This window comes from Monodelphis domestica, chromosome 1, assembly GCF_027887165.1.
Source record: "Monodelphis domestica isolate mMonDom1 chromosome 1, mMonDom1.pri, whole genome shotgun sequence".
NCBI lineage: Eukaryota > Metazoa > Chordata > Mammalia > Didelphimorphia > Didelphidae > Monodelphis > Monodelphis domestica.
In genome coordinates, this window is record NC_077227.1 from 408,053,998 (window position 1) to 408,071,303 (window position 17,306).

The window sequence follows — 17,306 nt, forward strand, 5'->3', positions numbered from 1 at the left end:
GTTGAAGGAAATGCTGAATTTCAGTTAGAAGATAGTGTAAATAAGTAATTTTTTCCCCATCCAACTTTATTGCTCTTCCAGGATCTATCCATGGATTCACCCGGGGTTGAGAACTGTGGGTCTCCAAGATTCCATCAACATTTAATTCAGGATTGTCTATAATTAGCAGAACTTCTCTGGGAGAGGAAATTCAAGTCTGCCAGTCAGTCATCAGGCCCTGGGAATACAAAGAATGGCAAAAAAAAAATGCTAAGGCCCTGCCCTCATGGAGTCCCCTGTTTGATACAGAAATATTGTGATCATTTTATAGCAGAGGAAATGAAACTTAGGTGAACTGATTTGCCTTGTGATCCATTGAGCAGACTCTGATACCCTTGGAGAAGCTGGCTTAGTGAGCAAGGACTCAAAAGTTATCTAGCTTAGCCTTCTGAGGCAAAAGAGATGCAGGAATCCTTGGGAACTTCTCTTATAAATGGGGCATCAAGTGTCTCTTTTTTTTTTTTAACTCTTACCTTCCATCTTGGAATCAATACTGTGTATTAGTTCCAAGGCAAGAAGAGTGGTAAGGGCTAGGCAATGGAGGTTAAGTCACTTGCCCAGGGTCACACAGCTGGGAAGTGTCTGAGGCCAGATTTGAACCTAGGACCTCCCATCTCTAGACCTGGCTCTCAATCCTCTGAGCTACCCAGCTGCCCCCTCAAGTGTCTCTTTTGACACTGAACTAGAGCAGGAAATGGCATTCGTTTGAGGCATTAGGCTACTTTTCTGCCAGGATAAAGAGAGGTGGAGCTGGTACAGCTGCAACATGTACAAATGTGTCTCTGCCATGTTGGTGCAAGGCATTGCCTCCCCTTTACTCTAAAAATCCGTGAGATCTGAGCTTCATTCCTCACTGGGTGAATTCTCAGTCATTCTCTGAAACCAAGCATGAATGTTTGCCTTTCCATGAAGCCTTTCTGATCCCATTTTTGTGAGCAACGAATGAACTTTCCTTTTAGATCTCACAGTGCTCTCCAGTGCATTTATTTTGTTTTATTTTTAAACTCTTATCTTCTCTTAGAATTGATACTAAGTATTGGTTACAAGGCAGAAATGTGGTAAGGACTTGGAGATTGAGGTTAAGTAATTTACCCAGGATCACACAGCTAGGAAGTATCTAAAGTCAGATTTGAACCTAGGACCTCCCATCTGCAGGCTGAGGCACCCAGCTGCCCCCTTTAATGCATTTATCATGTAATGTTAGTTATAAGGGTTATTTATGTATGGGTCTTTCTTTCCCTCTGCTAAGTGGTAACCTGTATTGGACTTGGGGGCTGTGTCTTATCAGAACTTTTTATCTCTCCCAATTAATTGATCATTCACTCAATCAACAAACATTATAAATACCTTTTGAATTCCAGGTATTGTGCTTGATGCTGAGGATAAAATGACAAGCCTGAAATTATCCTTCCCCTCAAGGAATTTATATACACATGTATACAAAATCTAAACAACATAAATACAAAGTAATGGGGAAGAGAGACAGCTAGGCTGAGGTAGTGGATAGTATATACTCAGTATCCATTACAAGTCAGAAGGTAAGGGTTTTAAAAAAATGGAATGGGACATCCCAATCCTGGGGAAGAAGGGGGAGATCACAAACCCCTTTCTGTAAGAGACAACAATTGAACTGAGTTTTGGAGAAAACAAGGACATCCATATGCCTCCCGCAGACTTCTGTACTGTATTGTAGAATGAAGGACCAGTATCCTACCTTTGGTTCTCAGTCTCTAGTATATTAAATTCATTAAGCATTTTTTATCCTTACCTTCTGTCTTAGAATGGATACTTAGTATCCATTCCAAGGCAAAAGAGCAAAAAGGGCTAGGCAATGGGGGTTAAGTGACTTGCCCAGGGTCACACAACTAGGCAATGTCTGAGGCCAGATTTAAACCCAGGATCTCCCATCTCCAGGCCTGGCTCTCTGACCACTTAGCCACCCAGCTGCTCCTTCATTGTTAGAACATTTAACATTATAACATTCATTAAACATCTGCCCTGGACTAGGTCCTATCCTTCATGCTAGAGGAGGGATGGAAACTTTGGGAATAATCCCATGCTTTATTTTCATCAGTATTCATTTCAATCCAGTGTATAGTTCTTAAATGCCTACCATGTGTACAAAGCAAGGAGAGCTTTAAGAAAGTCCAAGGATAGCTCCTGGCCCAAAGAAGTTACAGTATCCTGGGAAGGAAATATTTGCCATGTTCAGGAAGACCAAAGGCTGGGGTGGACAGCAAGGTCCTCGACACCCTGAGTGGCAAAAAAGGGCCAGGAGTCATTGGGGATGATATGGGAGTTAGGTCCAGGTCCCACTTCTGGATTTGCCAGTGCCAAGAAATCAAATGAGCCCTCTCTTGTCCACCTCTCTTGGATTCTCTGCCTCAGGTCCAGGATCGTCTTTGTCTTCCCTGCTCCCTGAGATAATGAGAATAATGGCTCACATCTGCAGAGTGCTTTACCATTTAGAAAGCACTTTACTTTGGCCATTTTGTCTGTTCTTCTACCTCGGTGGGAGAGATGGCTATTTGCCCACACTAGATCTTCCCATTTGGTCCAGAATGATGACTTCCTCATTAGGACTATTATTGCCTTTATTATCTGTCAATATTTTAGAACCATTTAAGGTTTGTAAAGTTCTTTATGTGTATTATCTCATTTGATCTCCTAATAACCCTGTAACGTAAGAGCAACATCTATTATGATGATGCCTGTTTTACAGGTGAATCAACTGAGTTTGAGAAAGGGCAAGTGACTAATATGAGGTCATTCAGCTAGGAAGGATCCGAGGTGGGATTCAAAACCAAATCTCCCTGGCTCACATTTGGACAGAGTCCTCATAGAAGAAAGTGAAGGACTGTGGGAAGTCAAGATGAATAAATGAGTGTGTCACCTGGGACATCAGGCATTTTTGAAAAACTTGTCATAGACAGGATTGCTGAGGCCCTATCAAGGGATATTATGGTGTAAAGGGAAAGAACTCTGGAGTCGGAGGATGAGTACTTGGGTCTCACTCTTGCCTGTAATCTAAAATAAAGATTCCCCTATTTGGCTTGAAAGCCATTACCAATCAGCTTTAACCTGCCTTTCCAGGCATGTTACATGTAACTACCCTGAACATATTCTACATTTTGTCTTACCTGACTACCATGCTGTTCTTTATACATGATGCACCATCTCCCATCTACCCTTTGGGCTTGGGTTTGGGGGGGGGGTATCTTACTCTCCTGGAACTATTCTCTCCTTGTCTTCAGCTTCTGAAATCTCTAACATTCTTCAAAGCTCAGTTCAAAAGCCATCTCCTAAAGGAAACCTGTCCTCATCCCCCCCTCCCCAGTTGTTCCTGTTTTGAGTCTGTGTGTGTGTATTTCCATAATACATACATACATCCAGATATAGACAATTTTATTTTCTAGATATATGCTTTCCATGTATACAGCTGGTTGGTGAAGAGGATAGAGAGCACTGACCCTACACCCAAGTTCACATCCAGCTTCAGACACTTTACTAGCCATGGATAAGTCACTTAACCTCTGTCTGCCTCCATTTCCTCCACAGTAAAATGGGGACAACCAACCTCACAAGGTTGTTGTGAGGATCAAAAGAGATAATATTTGTAAAGTGTTTAGCATGCTGGCTGGAACGTAGGACATTTGTCGAATGAATGAATGAATGAATGAATGAATGAATGAATGAATGAATAAATGAATGAATCTTGGCTCTGCCAATGTATGATCTTGGGGAAGCCACTTAACCTTTATAAACATCCATTTCTTGTTAATGAGAATGATAATATTTGCATTATTTATGTCACAGGACTATTACTATCAAATGAGATCAAGCTTATAAGGCCATTTGTAACATATATATGGACTCAGGATCTCAGAGTGAGAGGGATTAGAAGGCAGAAATGCAGCCCTGCACCCCACTCCCCATTCTCACCCCACCCCCACAGTCACCCAGACCACCATACATCACAAACCTCGAAATGGGTATTAAGGTGATACTTATTCTTCTATTCCACCAAAGCTAATCCATATTCTGTTTTTGAACCATTCTTAGAACTGAGTTCCTTTGTTGGTTTGAGTATTACTGTTGTTGTTGTTATTATTTTTAAAACCTCAATTTCTATCTTAGAATCAATACTTTATATTGGTTTTAAGATTGAAAAACAGTAAAGGCTAGTCATTGGGGGTTAAGGGATTTGCCCAGGGTCACCCAGCTAGGAAGTGTCTGAGGCCAGGTCTAGGTCTGGCTGTCAATCCACTGAGCCACCTTGCTGTCTGTCTCGTGTTATTGTTACTATTAATAGCAGTAGAAGAGGCTAGTGGGATGAATGCAATCACTCTGTGTCATGGCTAATTAAACAATGTCCATGTCAGGGGAGTGGAAAGAACCCTGAATTTGGAGTCAGAGATTTGGTTTTTAATCCTGCCTGTGCTACTTACTTAATTCCCAATGTGACCATGGACAAGTTACTTAACCTCCAAGACTTCAGTTTCCTTCTTCATAAATTCAAGGGCTGCACTGATGATCTCTACGATCCTTTGCCACTAGAAATGCTGTGATGCCTGTAACACAGTTCATACCCCCTCAGAGCTCAGAAGCTGGGGCAAGGAGAGGAAGAGAAAGCTAAATTAACACTTGAGAAACAGTTAGTAGGGAAGTTGGGCATTGCTCCCAGACCGTAAATGCCTCAGGAGCTCAGGGAAAGAAAACAGCTTGCTGCAGCTTTGGACATTCAGGAAGGGCTTTTTGAAGTCAGTGATTCTGGAGCCAGACCCTGAAGGATGAATAGGGGCTTGGTCTAGGGGATGCGGAGGAAGCAAGATATGTTCTCTAGGTTAGTCTCTCCTCCCAGCGCTAGGTACCTTCCCTGCTCCCCAGCCTTTCCTCTCCATCAGTGGCTCGGCGATCTGAGGATGCTTCAGTTAGAGAAGCTCTCCTGTCCCCCACCCCACCCCCTAGCAGTCAGCTCAGATTTCAGGGCTTGGCCTGGGTGGTCCAGGCTATTGGGAGGAGGGGGTGTGTCTGTTCCTAGCCCTTCCAAGAGCAAAGAGAGGTCCCTAGGACTCATTTGACAGGCAGTCTGGGTTATCTCCAATTGGCCTGTGGGGAGGCCCCTGATTGGCCACTCTCTGAGGAGCCACTCTGTTGCCGTGGCGATGCCCAGGCTGACTCCAGCCCTGGTGTGTTGCGTGTGCCTGTGAGCTGGAGAGTAAGTCTCCCTAATCCTTCCAAGAGGGGAAAGATGAAGGGGGGGCCTGAGGCTCCCCAGGGAGCCTAGGCTGACCCTAGAAGGTGGGGAAGTGGGATGGAATCTCCTAGCAGTGAATACCTCTGCCATCCTGATGCTTAAAAAAAGGCAGGCTATCTCCCTCCTGAAAAGATACCAGCAGATGAAACACCCCCCCTCAACCCCCAGATACACACAGCCTTAGCTAGGGGGAAAGTAGGAGTTGAAGAGAATCATGTCTGTATGTGTTCCAAGCATGCCAATGCAGACTAGACCCTTCACCCCAATCCCAAGCCCCCAGCATTGTCCGCAGGACAAGATTCCTAGTCTGGCATTTAGCTGGGATTTATTTACACCTGCTTGGTTGTATGTAAAGCACAGGATTGTGGGGTGGTAATACTGTTAGAAGAGCTCTGATGATGGCACCCATTTCTCTAGTGCTCAAAGATTTAGCAAAGTGCTATCTTCCTAACAGTCCCATGGAGATGACAGTATGTATAAATGTGAGTTGTTATCATTGTCAGCTCACGTTTATACTCACTGCATGACTCACAGCATTGTGAGCCCCTTTTCCTTTCTTCCTTCCCAGTAAACTTTTAATTGCCGTAGAGCTGGGAGGTGGTTTTCTATAACAGTTTGAGATCCAGCAAGGTAGACCAGACTGTCCCCTCATGGAGTGCATCTAAGAGTATAGGGTATGGAGTCTATGGACCTGAGTTCAACTCCCAGCCCAACCATTTATGTGCAGGGGGATAAATCTTCCAGCTTCCCCAACTGTTTCCTCATCTATAAAAATTGATTGGGATGCCTTGTCCACTGACCTTGACGTGTTATGTAAGATAAGAATGTTGAGAAGTGGAAGAGAGAGGGCCTTAGAGATCATCTCACCCGATCCTTTCATTTTACAAAGAAGAAACTGAGGCCCAGAGGGGTAACGATTTGTGTAGGGGAACATGGCCAGATGAGAAGCAGAATAAAAGATTTGAACCCAGGTCATCTGGTTCCACACCTAGTGCTTTACCCACAAACCCATGCTATGCTATACCCCTTAGATTGTTGTGAGAAAAGCATTTCATAAATGACAAAGTACTGCATAAATGTGGGCTACTAATATACCATAGGACCCCACCCTCCTCTCTCTCTCCCTCCCTCCCTCCCTCCCTCCCTCTCTCTCTCTCCCTCCCTCTCTCTCTCTCTCTGTCTCTCTGTCTCTCTCTCTGTCTCTCTGTCTCTCTCTGTCTCTCTCTGTCTCTCTCTGTCTCTCTCTGTCTCTCTCTGTCTCTCTCTGTCTCTCTCTCTCTCTCTCTCTCTCTCTCTCTCTCTCTCTCTCTCTCCCTCCCTCCCTCCCTCCCTCCCTCTCTCTCCCTCTCTCTCTCTCTCTCTCTCTCTCCTTCAGGGATACAAGGCAACAGAAAGGATACCCATTGCCACAGCTAGCTGGAGTGGGGGAGGAGGATGGAGAAGGGTGGGGGCACTTAAAGCCAGTGGTGGGCATCCGGCTGGCCACATTCGGCTGCTTAATCCGATCAGCCAGGGGGGATGGGAATGTGAAGGGAAGAGGAAGAAGGGAGGTTTTACAAGGTTGGGAGCAGGCAGGAAGGGTGTAGGGGGAGGGAAGCTTAAGAACCCAGAATGGGTACAGCTTACACAAGGGGGGAAGAAGGGGGAGGAATATGGATTTATGTTGAGCCCAGGGTATCCCCATTGTGACTGCCAGAGCCCTGTTCAGCTACAAGGCTTCCCTACAAAGTTCTCTGTAGTGGCCTCATTAAAGTTTACCCATCACCCCAAGGGAAAGGGAAAGATACAGCTGATAGTGGCAGCCAGAGAGCCCTTTTCTCCTCCTCCTCTTCCCTCCTCCTCTTCTTTCTCCCCTTCCTCCTCCTCCTCATTCCCCCCACCCCCTCCTCCTCCCTCCCTTCCTTCCCTCTTCCCCCACTCCCTCTGCCCAGACACACATACACCTTTGGACTCCCTGCACATGCGCCACAGTTCCATATGTCATGGTGACACGAGGCTGCTCCCGGCTGCCTGACCCCCCCCATTGTCCTGCCAAGGGAGTGAGGATGCAAGGAACAGGAAGCGAAGGGGGGGGGGACCGCCATCTGCCTGTGGCTCAGAGCAGCAGCAACAGCAGCAGCAGCAGCAGCAGCAGCAGCAGCACCGTCTTTGTTCCGATCCCGGCTGGGGCCGTGGATGTTTCTTAAGGAATCGCTCCCAAAGTCCTCGATCCCTGGCCCTTGCAAAGCTCTGCTGGGTGAAATAAAGGATTTGCTGTGTGTTTTGGGGTGGGGGGAGTGAGGAGGGAGGATGGAACAGGAGGAGGGAATCCATAGAGGGAGGAGGGAGGAACAGACTACTCCCATCTTGACCAGGATATCCCGTCTCTCTGTCTGTCCCTTTCTCTTTTTCTGTCTCTCTCTCTCTCTCCTCTCTCTTTTTCTCTCTCTGCCTCTAGGGTGTGTCCATACAGATACAGGCAGCTCCCTCTCCTCCCCCCATCCCTGTCAGAGATTGTACCCGTAAGCTGACACTGTGGGTAGGTGTGTAAGGGAGAAGGTAGAGAGGCTGACTCCCTGAGCCAGAGCAGGGAGGGAGGGGTTTGTGCTAAGTGTCAGTGTATGTGTGTATGTATGTGTGTGCATGCGTGCCAGAGAGAGAGAGAGAGAGAGAGAGAGAGAGAGAGAGAGAGAGAGAGAGAGAGAGAGAGAGAGAGAGAACGACACAGACAGAGAAGCTGTTCATGACCCAGAATGTGGGTGGCTGTGTTTGCAGGAAAGCTAGTAGAAAGACTGTGTCCATGAGCCAGAGGGTGGGTAGATTACTCTGTGTGTGTATGTGAGAGAGACAGACAGACAGACAAGGCAGGGGCCCGTGCCCAAGGGAAGGAAGACAACTGGGAGGGAGGACGTTTGAGGCTAACTCTCTCCCTCCCCAGGGTGACAAGACAATGGGGACCCCTCCTTAAGGTAGAGGGGGTGGGGGTGGCAAGAAAGGAAGAAGCTGAGTTTGAAGGTGTATGGTGGGGATGCAATGGCAGGTGGGTGTGGGAAGAAAAGGACTGTGCAGAGTAAAGGGGGCTAGTGTGGGAGGGAAAGGAGTGGTTTGGCACTCCTGAGATGGAGGAAGATTATAAGCACAGGATTGAAGGGACTGTCTCTACCTGCGGAGTGAGGGGCTGTGAGCCAGAGAAAGCAGCTGGGCTGGAGAAGGACCATGAGAGGCAAGACCAAGAGGGTTCGGGACAATAATTTGGAGCTAGGTAGGAGAAACTGAGTTAAACCGAGGGAGAGTGCTGGAGAAAGACTTAAGATCTGTGGCTGCCTGCCCACCCAGAGGGCTTCATGGAGAGGTTATTAGGAAGATGCGTTCAAGAAGGCACTGGGGTGAGTGAATCTTTGTCAAAGGAGATAACATTTCAATTCTGAGACTCTAATGGGGCCTCCCATTATTTCCCTAATAGGTGCCATGGTGACAGGCGCTGTAAGAAATACTTAGATGGGAGTGTTGGATCTAAGGCTCAGGAGAGCCCTGGCCATCCCTGGGGCCCCTCCCAGCTCTGTCTTCAGAGCAGAAGGTCCATTAACTCAGGGGCTGGGAGTTTGGTTCGCTGGGTTTGGGGGAGAGAAAACCACAAGAGTGAAGAACCTTCTCACTGAGTGGAACTGCTGCCCCTAGCCCCAGCCTTCTTGCTACCATTAGGAGTCTTGGAGAAAGGAGTGTGTGGGGTCTTTAAGGAAAGAGAACCAAGAAAGGGAGAATCCCCCCCTCTCTTTCTCTCTCTCTCTCTCTCTCTCTCTCTCTCTCTCTCTCTCTCTCTCTCTCTCTCTCTCTCTCTCTCATACTCCGTCTTGCTCTCTCACTCTCTCTTTCCCCTCTTTCGCTCCCCCTCCCCTTTCCCTCCTCCTCCTCTCTCTCTCTCACTCTGTCTCACTCTCTCACTCTCTTTCCCCTCTTTCGCTCCCCCTCCCCTTTCCCTCCTCCTCTCTCTCTTCCCCTCTCCCTCCTCCTCTTTCTGTTCTGTGTGTGTCTCTCTCTTCTTCTTCCCCACCCCTCTCTCTTTCTCTTTCTCTTTTCTCTCTATATCTCTTACTCTTTCTCTCACCTGTCCTGCTGCTGTGAATCCCTCAGACCCAAGGATCAGAAGCCATCTACTCTTATTGGTCCTGTCCCACCACTATCTTTGCCAAATAGAACATGGATTTTGTTCTTCTTTATTAAGGGTGAACCTTTCCACCCTCTCCTTTTGAACTAGGGACGCCTGGGGTGGGGCCGGCCAGTCAGCAGACAGGCTTTGGCACACATGCTTGCTTCATGGCCTTGGATGAGCTGTTTCCCCTGTGAACTCTAGCTTTCTCCTCTAAGAAATGAGGGGACTGAATGATCTTTAAGCTTCCTTTCCAGATCTTATGACATGCCTGAGTCCTAGGAAAAGTGGCTAGGAGCAATGGGCAGCTCCAGGGTGAGGCTCTGATCAGGTACACTAAATCTCCGGCCCCTCTTGTTCCAGATGACTCCTCCTCAGAGAGTTGCAGTGGGAATGGCTCCTCGACTTTGAACCCCTCCACCTCCAGCAGTACCCAGGGGGACACTTCCTTCCCCGAGATGAATGGCAATGGCGCCGTTGCCCCCATGGACTTCACGGCATCAACGGAGGACCAGCCTATCAACCTCTGTGACAAGCTCCCACCCTCCCACATCCCCGCCTCTTATCCAGCAGACGGCTGCAGCGCTGATGGGCTTCGAAGCAGGGTGAAATATGCTGTAAAGACAACCCCTGAGGTAAGAATGGATGACAGGGACTGACAGACCGAGGGCTAAAACTGAGGTCATGAGCTCACACTTCTGATGTTCTTCACAGTTTATAGAGCACAATCTTCTCAATGGCCCAAAAAGCAGATAGTGCAAGTATCAGGCCTGTTTTACAGAGGAGGAAACTGAGGCACAGGGAAGCGGACTATCTTGCCTACTCCATGTCCAGGTCCCCTTATTTGATACTGTGTCCCTGGTACATTCTTGAAAAAAAGTGACTTTCCCGCCTCGGCTTTTATTTTAAGTTTTAACAGCCCCACAAAAGTGACAGGAGCAGGCATTCTTGGTTCTCTTTTCAAGGTTTGTTTGTTTTTTTAAACCCTTACCTTCTGTCTGAGAAATGATATTGAGTTCCAAGGCAAATTAAAGGTAAGGACTAGGCAATTAAGCTTAAGTGACTTGCCCAAGGTCACTCAGCTAGGAAGTATCTTGCGGCCAGATATGACCCCAAAGTCACCCAATCCACAGTAAGGCCTCAGCCCCAAGCCACTGGCCAGAGTGGCCATGGGTACAAGTCATGGCTACTCTCTTCTTCACTGGACAGAGGCCAACAAAGAAGGTTCCTCTACTCCATAGTCACCTGCCTCCTCTGAATTCCCAAACTATTTGTTCCCTTTGGATCATGGTGTCATAGATTTAAAGCTTGAAGGGAACCTTAGAGATCATCTAGTCTAACCCCTTCACTTTACATATGAGGAAACTGAGGACCAACAGGGTTAAGTAACCAGAGAGTGAAACCTTGGGATTCAACTCTAGGAAGTTGAACTACAAACTCAGGATATTTTCAGTTGCCTACGAGGTTTCTGGTAAAGTGGCTAGAATCCTCAGCTTAGCCTCCGCAGGATCTAAGTTCAAATCCTACCTCAAATCTTTCTCCCTATGTGATCCTTCAATTAATCCTTCTGTGACCTCATCTATAAAATGGAGATAATGATAGCCCCTGCCTATAGGGTAGTTGTAAGAATCAAATGAGATTATATATATTAAGTGCTTAACAAACTTTAATGTGCTGTGTTTTGCTGTGTGAATGTTATCTAGTAGCAGTAATATTTTGTAAGCCTAAGATGTTAGGAGCTTTACGAATGGGAGCTAATCACAGTGATGATGACCATTTCTCCAACTAGTCAGTATGAATTTAGGCTTAGCCAATGGTGGTATCAGAGATGAGCTCATGGCAGCATGAATGGAACAAGATTCCCTTTGGGTCAAGGAAAGTCACCTTTGGCAGCTCCTAAGAACCATCCCTGCAATGGGAGCGTGCTTGGAAGGGGAGGAGGGATTTGATTCAGGCTAAGCAGGAAGCCTGAGGTAGTGGGGAGAGAGCCCACCCACCCATTGCCCCAGTCTCTCAGCTGAGCCTCTGCAGCCTAGGGACAAGAGAGGCTGTTTGTCTGCCCTTGGCGATAGCCTCTCCAGAAAACAAACTGTCATTGGATTCCAGGAGTTAGTGAATGACTGAGAGGAACTAGCCACAAACTGGGAGTCAGAAGGCATAGATTCCAGACTCTGCTTGGCCAAGCGATCTGTTCCTCCTCTAAGCCCCATGCACCATTAACTTGACTTATTGCATGCCTAAAAGAATCCTGGGAATCGCCACTGGTGAGTGAGCAGAGGGCAAGTGCCATGTTGTTGGACAGCGGGTTACCAAGGGGAATGGGGGCTCTGCTCACCTGAGGTCTGAACCAGTTGCTAGACTTGGGAGGTGTCAAAACACAGATGCCTCAGACACTTCCTAGCTAGGTGGCTCTGGGCAGTGGTCTAGTCCTTGCTGCTCTTCTATCTTAGAACTGATAGTAAGATGGGAGATAAGGGTTTAAACCACACACATATCGGGATCTGGAGTAAATCAGAGGCAGGAAAGAGGCCACGAGTGGAGGGAGGTGAAACAAGGATTTGGGAAGAGATTGCCGGGTCGACAAGCTGCAACTCGGACAATCATAGAGGCCAGGGAGGCTCTCTGAAAGGACTTGTATCTGGGACTCAAGCCGCAGTTCTGCCACTCCAGGCTTTATGACTTTGAGTGAGTCATTTTACTTCTCCTGGTCTTAGTTTTCTCATCGATACAATGCAGGGCAGGTGGGGAAGCAGAACGAGATGGTCTCTAAAGGTCTCTTCCAAGCCTAAAACCAGGTGATTCTGTGACTGTGTTGAGGTTGCTTCCCCTGCCCAAGTCTCAGTGTCTTCATCTATAAAATGAAGGTGGCATGGCTTAGGACTTAGAGGATCTGGGTTTTGATCCTATGCCCGATACTTACGACTCAGCGGTCTTCATTTCACCCTCATTTCCTCATCCATAAAATGGAGAGTTTGGATTAAATGGTCTTTCTGATTCGAGATCTGCAATCCTCTAACTCCATATTCTGGAGGCTTCTGTGCTATAAAGGGTCAGCTAAGATTGTAAGTACTATATGTTGTCAGAAGGGAAGAGGCAGCAGCTGCTCCATTTTATCTCAGTAGTGAGATCATGGCACTGACTTTCCCTTCCACCTAGAAATGTGACTGGCAAGGACTGCTCTACAGGGTGCCTGGGAATGAATGAAACCACAGACATAGAGAGGCCTGGACAGGTGGAAATAAGAGAATTCCAGCTGACCATAAACCTAGAGTTGGAAAGGATTTTAGAAATTCCTCATTCTACAGATGAGGAAACTGAGGCCCAGAGACAGTAAGTGATTCACTGGAGGTCACCCAGTTAGACAAAGCTGGGCTATAAAGTCAAGTGCTTTATGTCTCCCAAGTTTGGGGTTTTTGCCATGGTTCTAAAAGAGTTTGAAGAAAGCCAGCATAGGTCGGGACTTGCAGCACCTTCCTCTTTGTAAACAGAGTAATAATAGTTCGCATTTCTGTTGGGTTTACACTTTAAAGTACAATTTCCTCACACCACCTCATGAGGTAAGTAATGCAACTATTATTACCCCATTTCACAGACACAGAAACTGAGGGTTCAGAAAAGGCAAGTGGCCACACTTCTATGTAAGCAGAAGTCAGGTTGAAGACCAAAATTCAAACCCATGACCTGCCAAATCTGGTGGTTTTTTCCCCTTGTATTCTCATGTATGCTTCTCTCTGTGGTCCTTGATGCCTGGTGGGTCATGGCAGAGGGTCTTGAGCATGAGCCAGGTGAATGAGAATAGAAAGGTGTCTCTCACACACACACAGGCCAGAATCAAGATCTCAAGAGCATCTGGCCAGGTAGCAATGTGCTTTGCGCGGGTGGACACACTGGAAGAGATAATTGCCCAGCAGTTTTCATTCATTTTCTTCCCCGTGTTTCACTTGTCCATGTATTGGTTTTTTCATTCATTCAACCAACTTCTCCTTATCTCAAGATCCTACTATATGTCTAGCCCCATACAACATAACAGAGAAGCCATCTACAGAGTATAAATGCCTCAGAGGCTGCACTTGACCCTAGACAGCAGACCAGAAGAAAATTGTACCTGCATCCAAGGAGGCAAAGGACAATGACTAGGAAAGGACGACAGTCCGAGTGTCTGTCACAGGGCTATCTGTGCTCAGATAGGAGAAGAGTCAAGAAGTATGAGGAGGAGGAAAAGAGAGAGACCCCTGGGTAGGCAGAGAAGACTTCCTGGAGGAGGGGATTCTGAAGGATAACCAGAATTTGGGTCAGTAACTTTAGAGAGGAGATCGAAAGTCATAGTCCTAGGAGAAAACTTTTTTTTTTTTGTGGGGAGGTTGTGGAGGGATTTTTTTTTCATGATGCCAAAGAGATTTTATATCAGACTCTCATGTATCAACTTATATCCTCTTGTTCTTCTGTACATAGTACTAATACAAATCCAGGTAATATAGTTCCATCTTCAGGAACAAGTATTTTTTTAAACCCTTACCTTCTGTCTTAGAATTAATACTGTGTATTGGTTCTAAGGTAGAAGAGCATTAAGTGCTAGGCAATGGGATTAAGTGACTTGCCCAGGGTCACACAGCTGGGAAGTGTCTGAGATCAGATTTGAACCCAGGACCTCCTATCTCCAGGCTTGGCTTTCTGTCCACTGAGCCATCTAGCTCAGGGATAAGTATTACTAAGAAAAGGGTTGCTCTTAACATGTTAACAATAACTCACATTTATATAATTTTCTGGTTATAGAAGATCTATACAGTATTTTTCATGAATTCTTTCATTTGGTTTTTAGCATAATTCTGAGTTAGATGCTGTTATTAGATGAGGAAACTAAGGCTAAGAAAAATTAAATGACTTGCCTCTGAGTCACGAAGTTGATAAGTATTTCAGGTTGGATTTGAACCCAGGTCCTCCTGACTACAAGTCCTATACTATTATCTGCTGTATCCAAAGGACTGACTGACTGCCTGTTTGAAGTTCTAAAAGAACCAGAGGGGAAAAAAAGCAAATGTTGGGAGTTATCATTAGTGTGGTCTCTCCCTCTCCTGCACTGAGGCAGACTCATGATATTAGGCATGAAGTGTAAATTTGTGGATCCTGTCCCTGGGTCCTATCCAGCAGATAAAGACTCCCTGGTGGGAACAGCCTGTACTAAGAGAATAGAGCCAATGGAGCCCTATAGGGAAACATTATCATTACCACCCTTACTCCCCACACACACACTTCCCCCTTCAGCCTTTCATGATTTTTAAATTAAATTTTATTTCTTCATTTTTTTTCTTTCCTCTCATCACCTCCCCACCAACTGGAAAAACAAAAAACAAAACAAATCCTTTATAATAAATGAACACTGTAAAGCAAAACAAATCCCCACATTAGCCATATGTCTCAGGGGCAGCTAAATGGCTCAATGGATTGAGAGACAGACCTAGAGACTGGGTTCAAATCTGCCACTTCCTAGCTGTGTGACCCTGGTCAAGTCCCTTAACCTCCATTGCCTAGCCCTTAACCTTCTTCTGCCTTGCAACCAATACCTGATGTTGGTTCTAAGATGAAAAATAAGAGTTAAAAGAAAAAGGGGGGGGGATGTTTCATTCTGCATCTTGGTCCCTCCTCTCTCTGTTAGGAGATTGACAGCAACCTTCATCCCATCAGACCTCTGGAATCATGCCTGATCATTGCAGTGAGCAGAGTTCTGAAGTCTTTCAGAGTTGTTTGCATTTAATGGAGTTGGTTTAGCAAAAATTGTTCTGGTTCTGCTCACTTCTCTCTGCATCAATTTACACAAATCTCTTCAGTTTCTCTGAAACCACCTCTTTATTTCTTATGGCACATTCATAGATTACAATTTGTTCAGCCACTCCCCAAATGACAGACACACCTTTACCTTTTCATTCTTTGCCACTATAAAAATCGCTGCTAGAAATGTTTCTGTACATTCAGGACCTTTTCCTCTTTCTCTGATCTCTGAGCTCTCAGCCTAGAAGCTACAGTATCATTGGGTTAAAGTGTACGCACAGTTTAGTCACTTTTTGGGCAGAGTTCCAAATTGCAATCCAGGATGACTGCACCAGTTCATATCTTCACCAAGAGCGCTTCGATGCTTCACTCTTATTCTAAGTACAAAGTCTCGTCATTTTTTACAGTCTCTTTCCTGAGCCATTTGGTTCTCCTTTCTGATTGAGACAATTCTGTTCATTAGAAGCAGCTCTGTCAGTTTGGAACTATCCTTTTTTATAATTTAGAATTATGCTTTACTTTATGCCCAACCACTGGCAGGGGGAGAAATCATTGGCCAAATGAAGACCCTGAAAGGAAAAAGAGGAAAAAGGGGCAGTGGGAGGCTGGCCAGTGGCGGGAATGCTTTCTCTAGCAACCCTCCACAGTATCTCCTGAAAACCTGCTCTCCTTTTCACACTGCTACGCATGTGAATTCACTGGATAAACACTTATTAATTTAAGAACAGGGCAAGAATACAAACTCTTCAGGAAGTTAGAACAACCCCCTAGTGTATACGTGGTAAAATTAAGGCCCTGAGAGGGTCTAGCAAGTCATTGGATAAGCCAGAATTCAAATTTGATTTCCCCAGGACTATAGCCAACCCTTGGCGTCCCATAGAGTTATGGATATGAGGCAGACGCTTTGAGTAGGGGGCATATCACAAAACCAGGTCTCAGTTTCCTCATCTCTCAAATGGGAGTAATCATACATACACTTATGTTAGAGAAAACAACTCCAGGATGACATGATCACAGCCTTGAAGCATTTGATAGAAATCCACTCTCATGTGAGACATGGATTGGAGTAGGAGGCATGGGAAGGTTGGGATGTGGAGTGTGGCTTGGAAGGGTGATGAATGAGGAAGAATTTAGCTTCACATGAGGGAAAGTTTACTAACTAAAGGAGTGCTCATCTCCAGAGTTCTTTAGGCTGAGACTGGATGTCTACTTAGAAGGGATATTGTAGGAAGGACTCCTACCTAGATACAGGTGGGACGAGGTGATTTCTGCAGTCCCGTGCATGGGAGTCAGAGACAGGGGCTTTGGGAACCTGCAGCTTATAATGACCACCTCCTCGCCCCTTTCTCTCTTCCAGTCCCCTCCATATAGCTCCGGGAGTTATGACTCCATCAAGACAGAGGTCAGTGGTTGCCCCGAGGACCTGACGGTGGGCCGTCCTCCCACAGCCGACGACGACGATGACGACCATGATGACCATGAGGACAACGATAAGATGAATGACTCGGAGGGGATGGACCCTGAGCGCCTCAAGGCCTTCAACGTAAGCTCAGCCCCAAGGCCCTTACTCTCATGGCCCTTCCAACCCCAATCTAGATCCTGGCTCTCACCCTGCTCACCTGGTTCCTACTTCTCACCCTCCTTTCCTCCCTCTCTCCCTGGTTTGCCTTCTCTCATGCCCACTCTCCCTGTCACCCTGCCTTCAGCTCTCCCTGTCTCCACTCTGCTCAGATGTTCGTGCGCCTTTTTGTTGATGAGAACTTGGACCGGATGGTGCCCATCTCCAAGCAACCCAAGGAGAAGATACAGGCCATTATAGAGTCCTGCAGCCGCCAGTTTCCTGAGTTCCAGGAGCGAGCCCGCAAACGCATCCGCACTTACCTCAAATCCTGCCGTCGGATGAAGAAGAATGGCATGGAAATGGTAAGACCCTTCTTGGCTCCCCCTCTGCCTTTCATCTACCTTTTTGTCTCCCCTTTTTTCTGCTTGTTTTCATATCCTTACTTTCTGTATTTTGTTATTTTCAAGAGAATTCTATCAAATATTCAAAATAAAAGTATTTCCAATATTGAATAAATAGTTTGAAAAAATGCAAAGAGGAGACTAAATCTTTACTTT

The 17,306-nt window shown here is 46.3% G+C and overlaps 1 protein-coding gene across 3 annotated transcripts in view; it reads left to right on the top strand.

Annotated features, from left to right (window-relative positions):
* Positions 1-17,306, top strand: part of NOL4L (nucleolar protein 4 like) — a 223,512-nt gene that overhangs the window by 184,832 nt on the left and 21,374 nt on the right. For all 3 annotated transcript variants that reach the window (XM_001362708.4, XM_056811958.1, XM_016432116.2), the window contains 3 exons: positions 9,786-10,057; positions 16,546-16,731; positions 16,920-17,111. In XM_001362708.4, the coding sequence (XP_001362745.2) occupies positions 9,786-10,057; positions 16,546-16,731; positions 16,920-17,111 (650 nt within the window). The remainder of the gene's footprint in view (positions 1-9,785; positions 10,058-16,545; positions 16,732-16,919; positions 17,112-17,306) is intronic.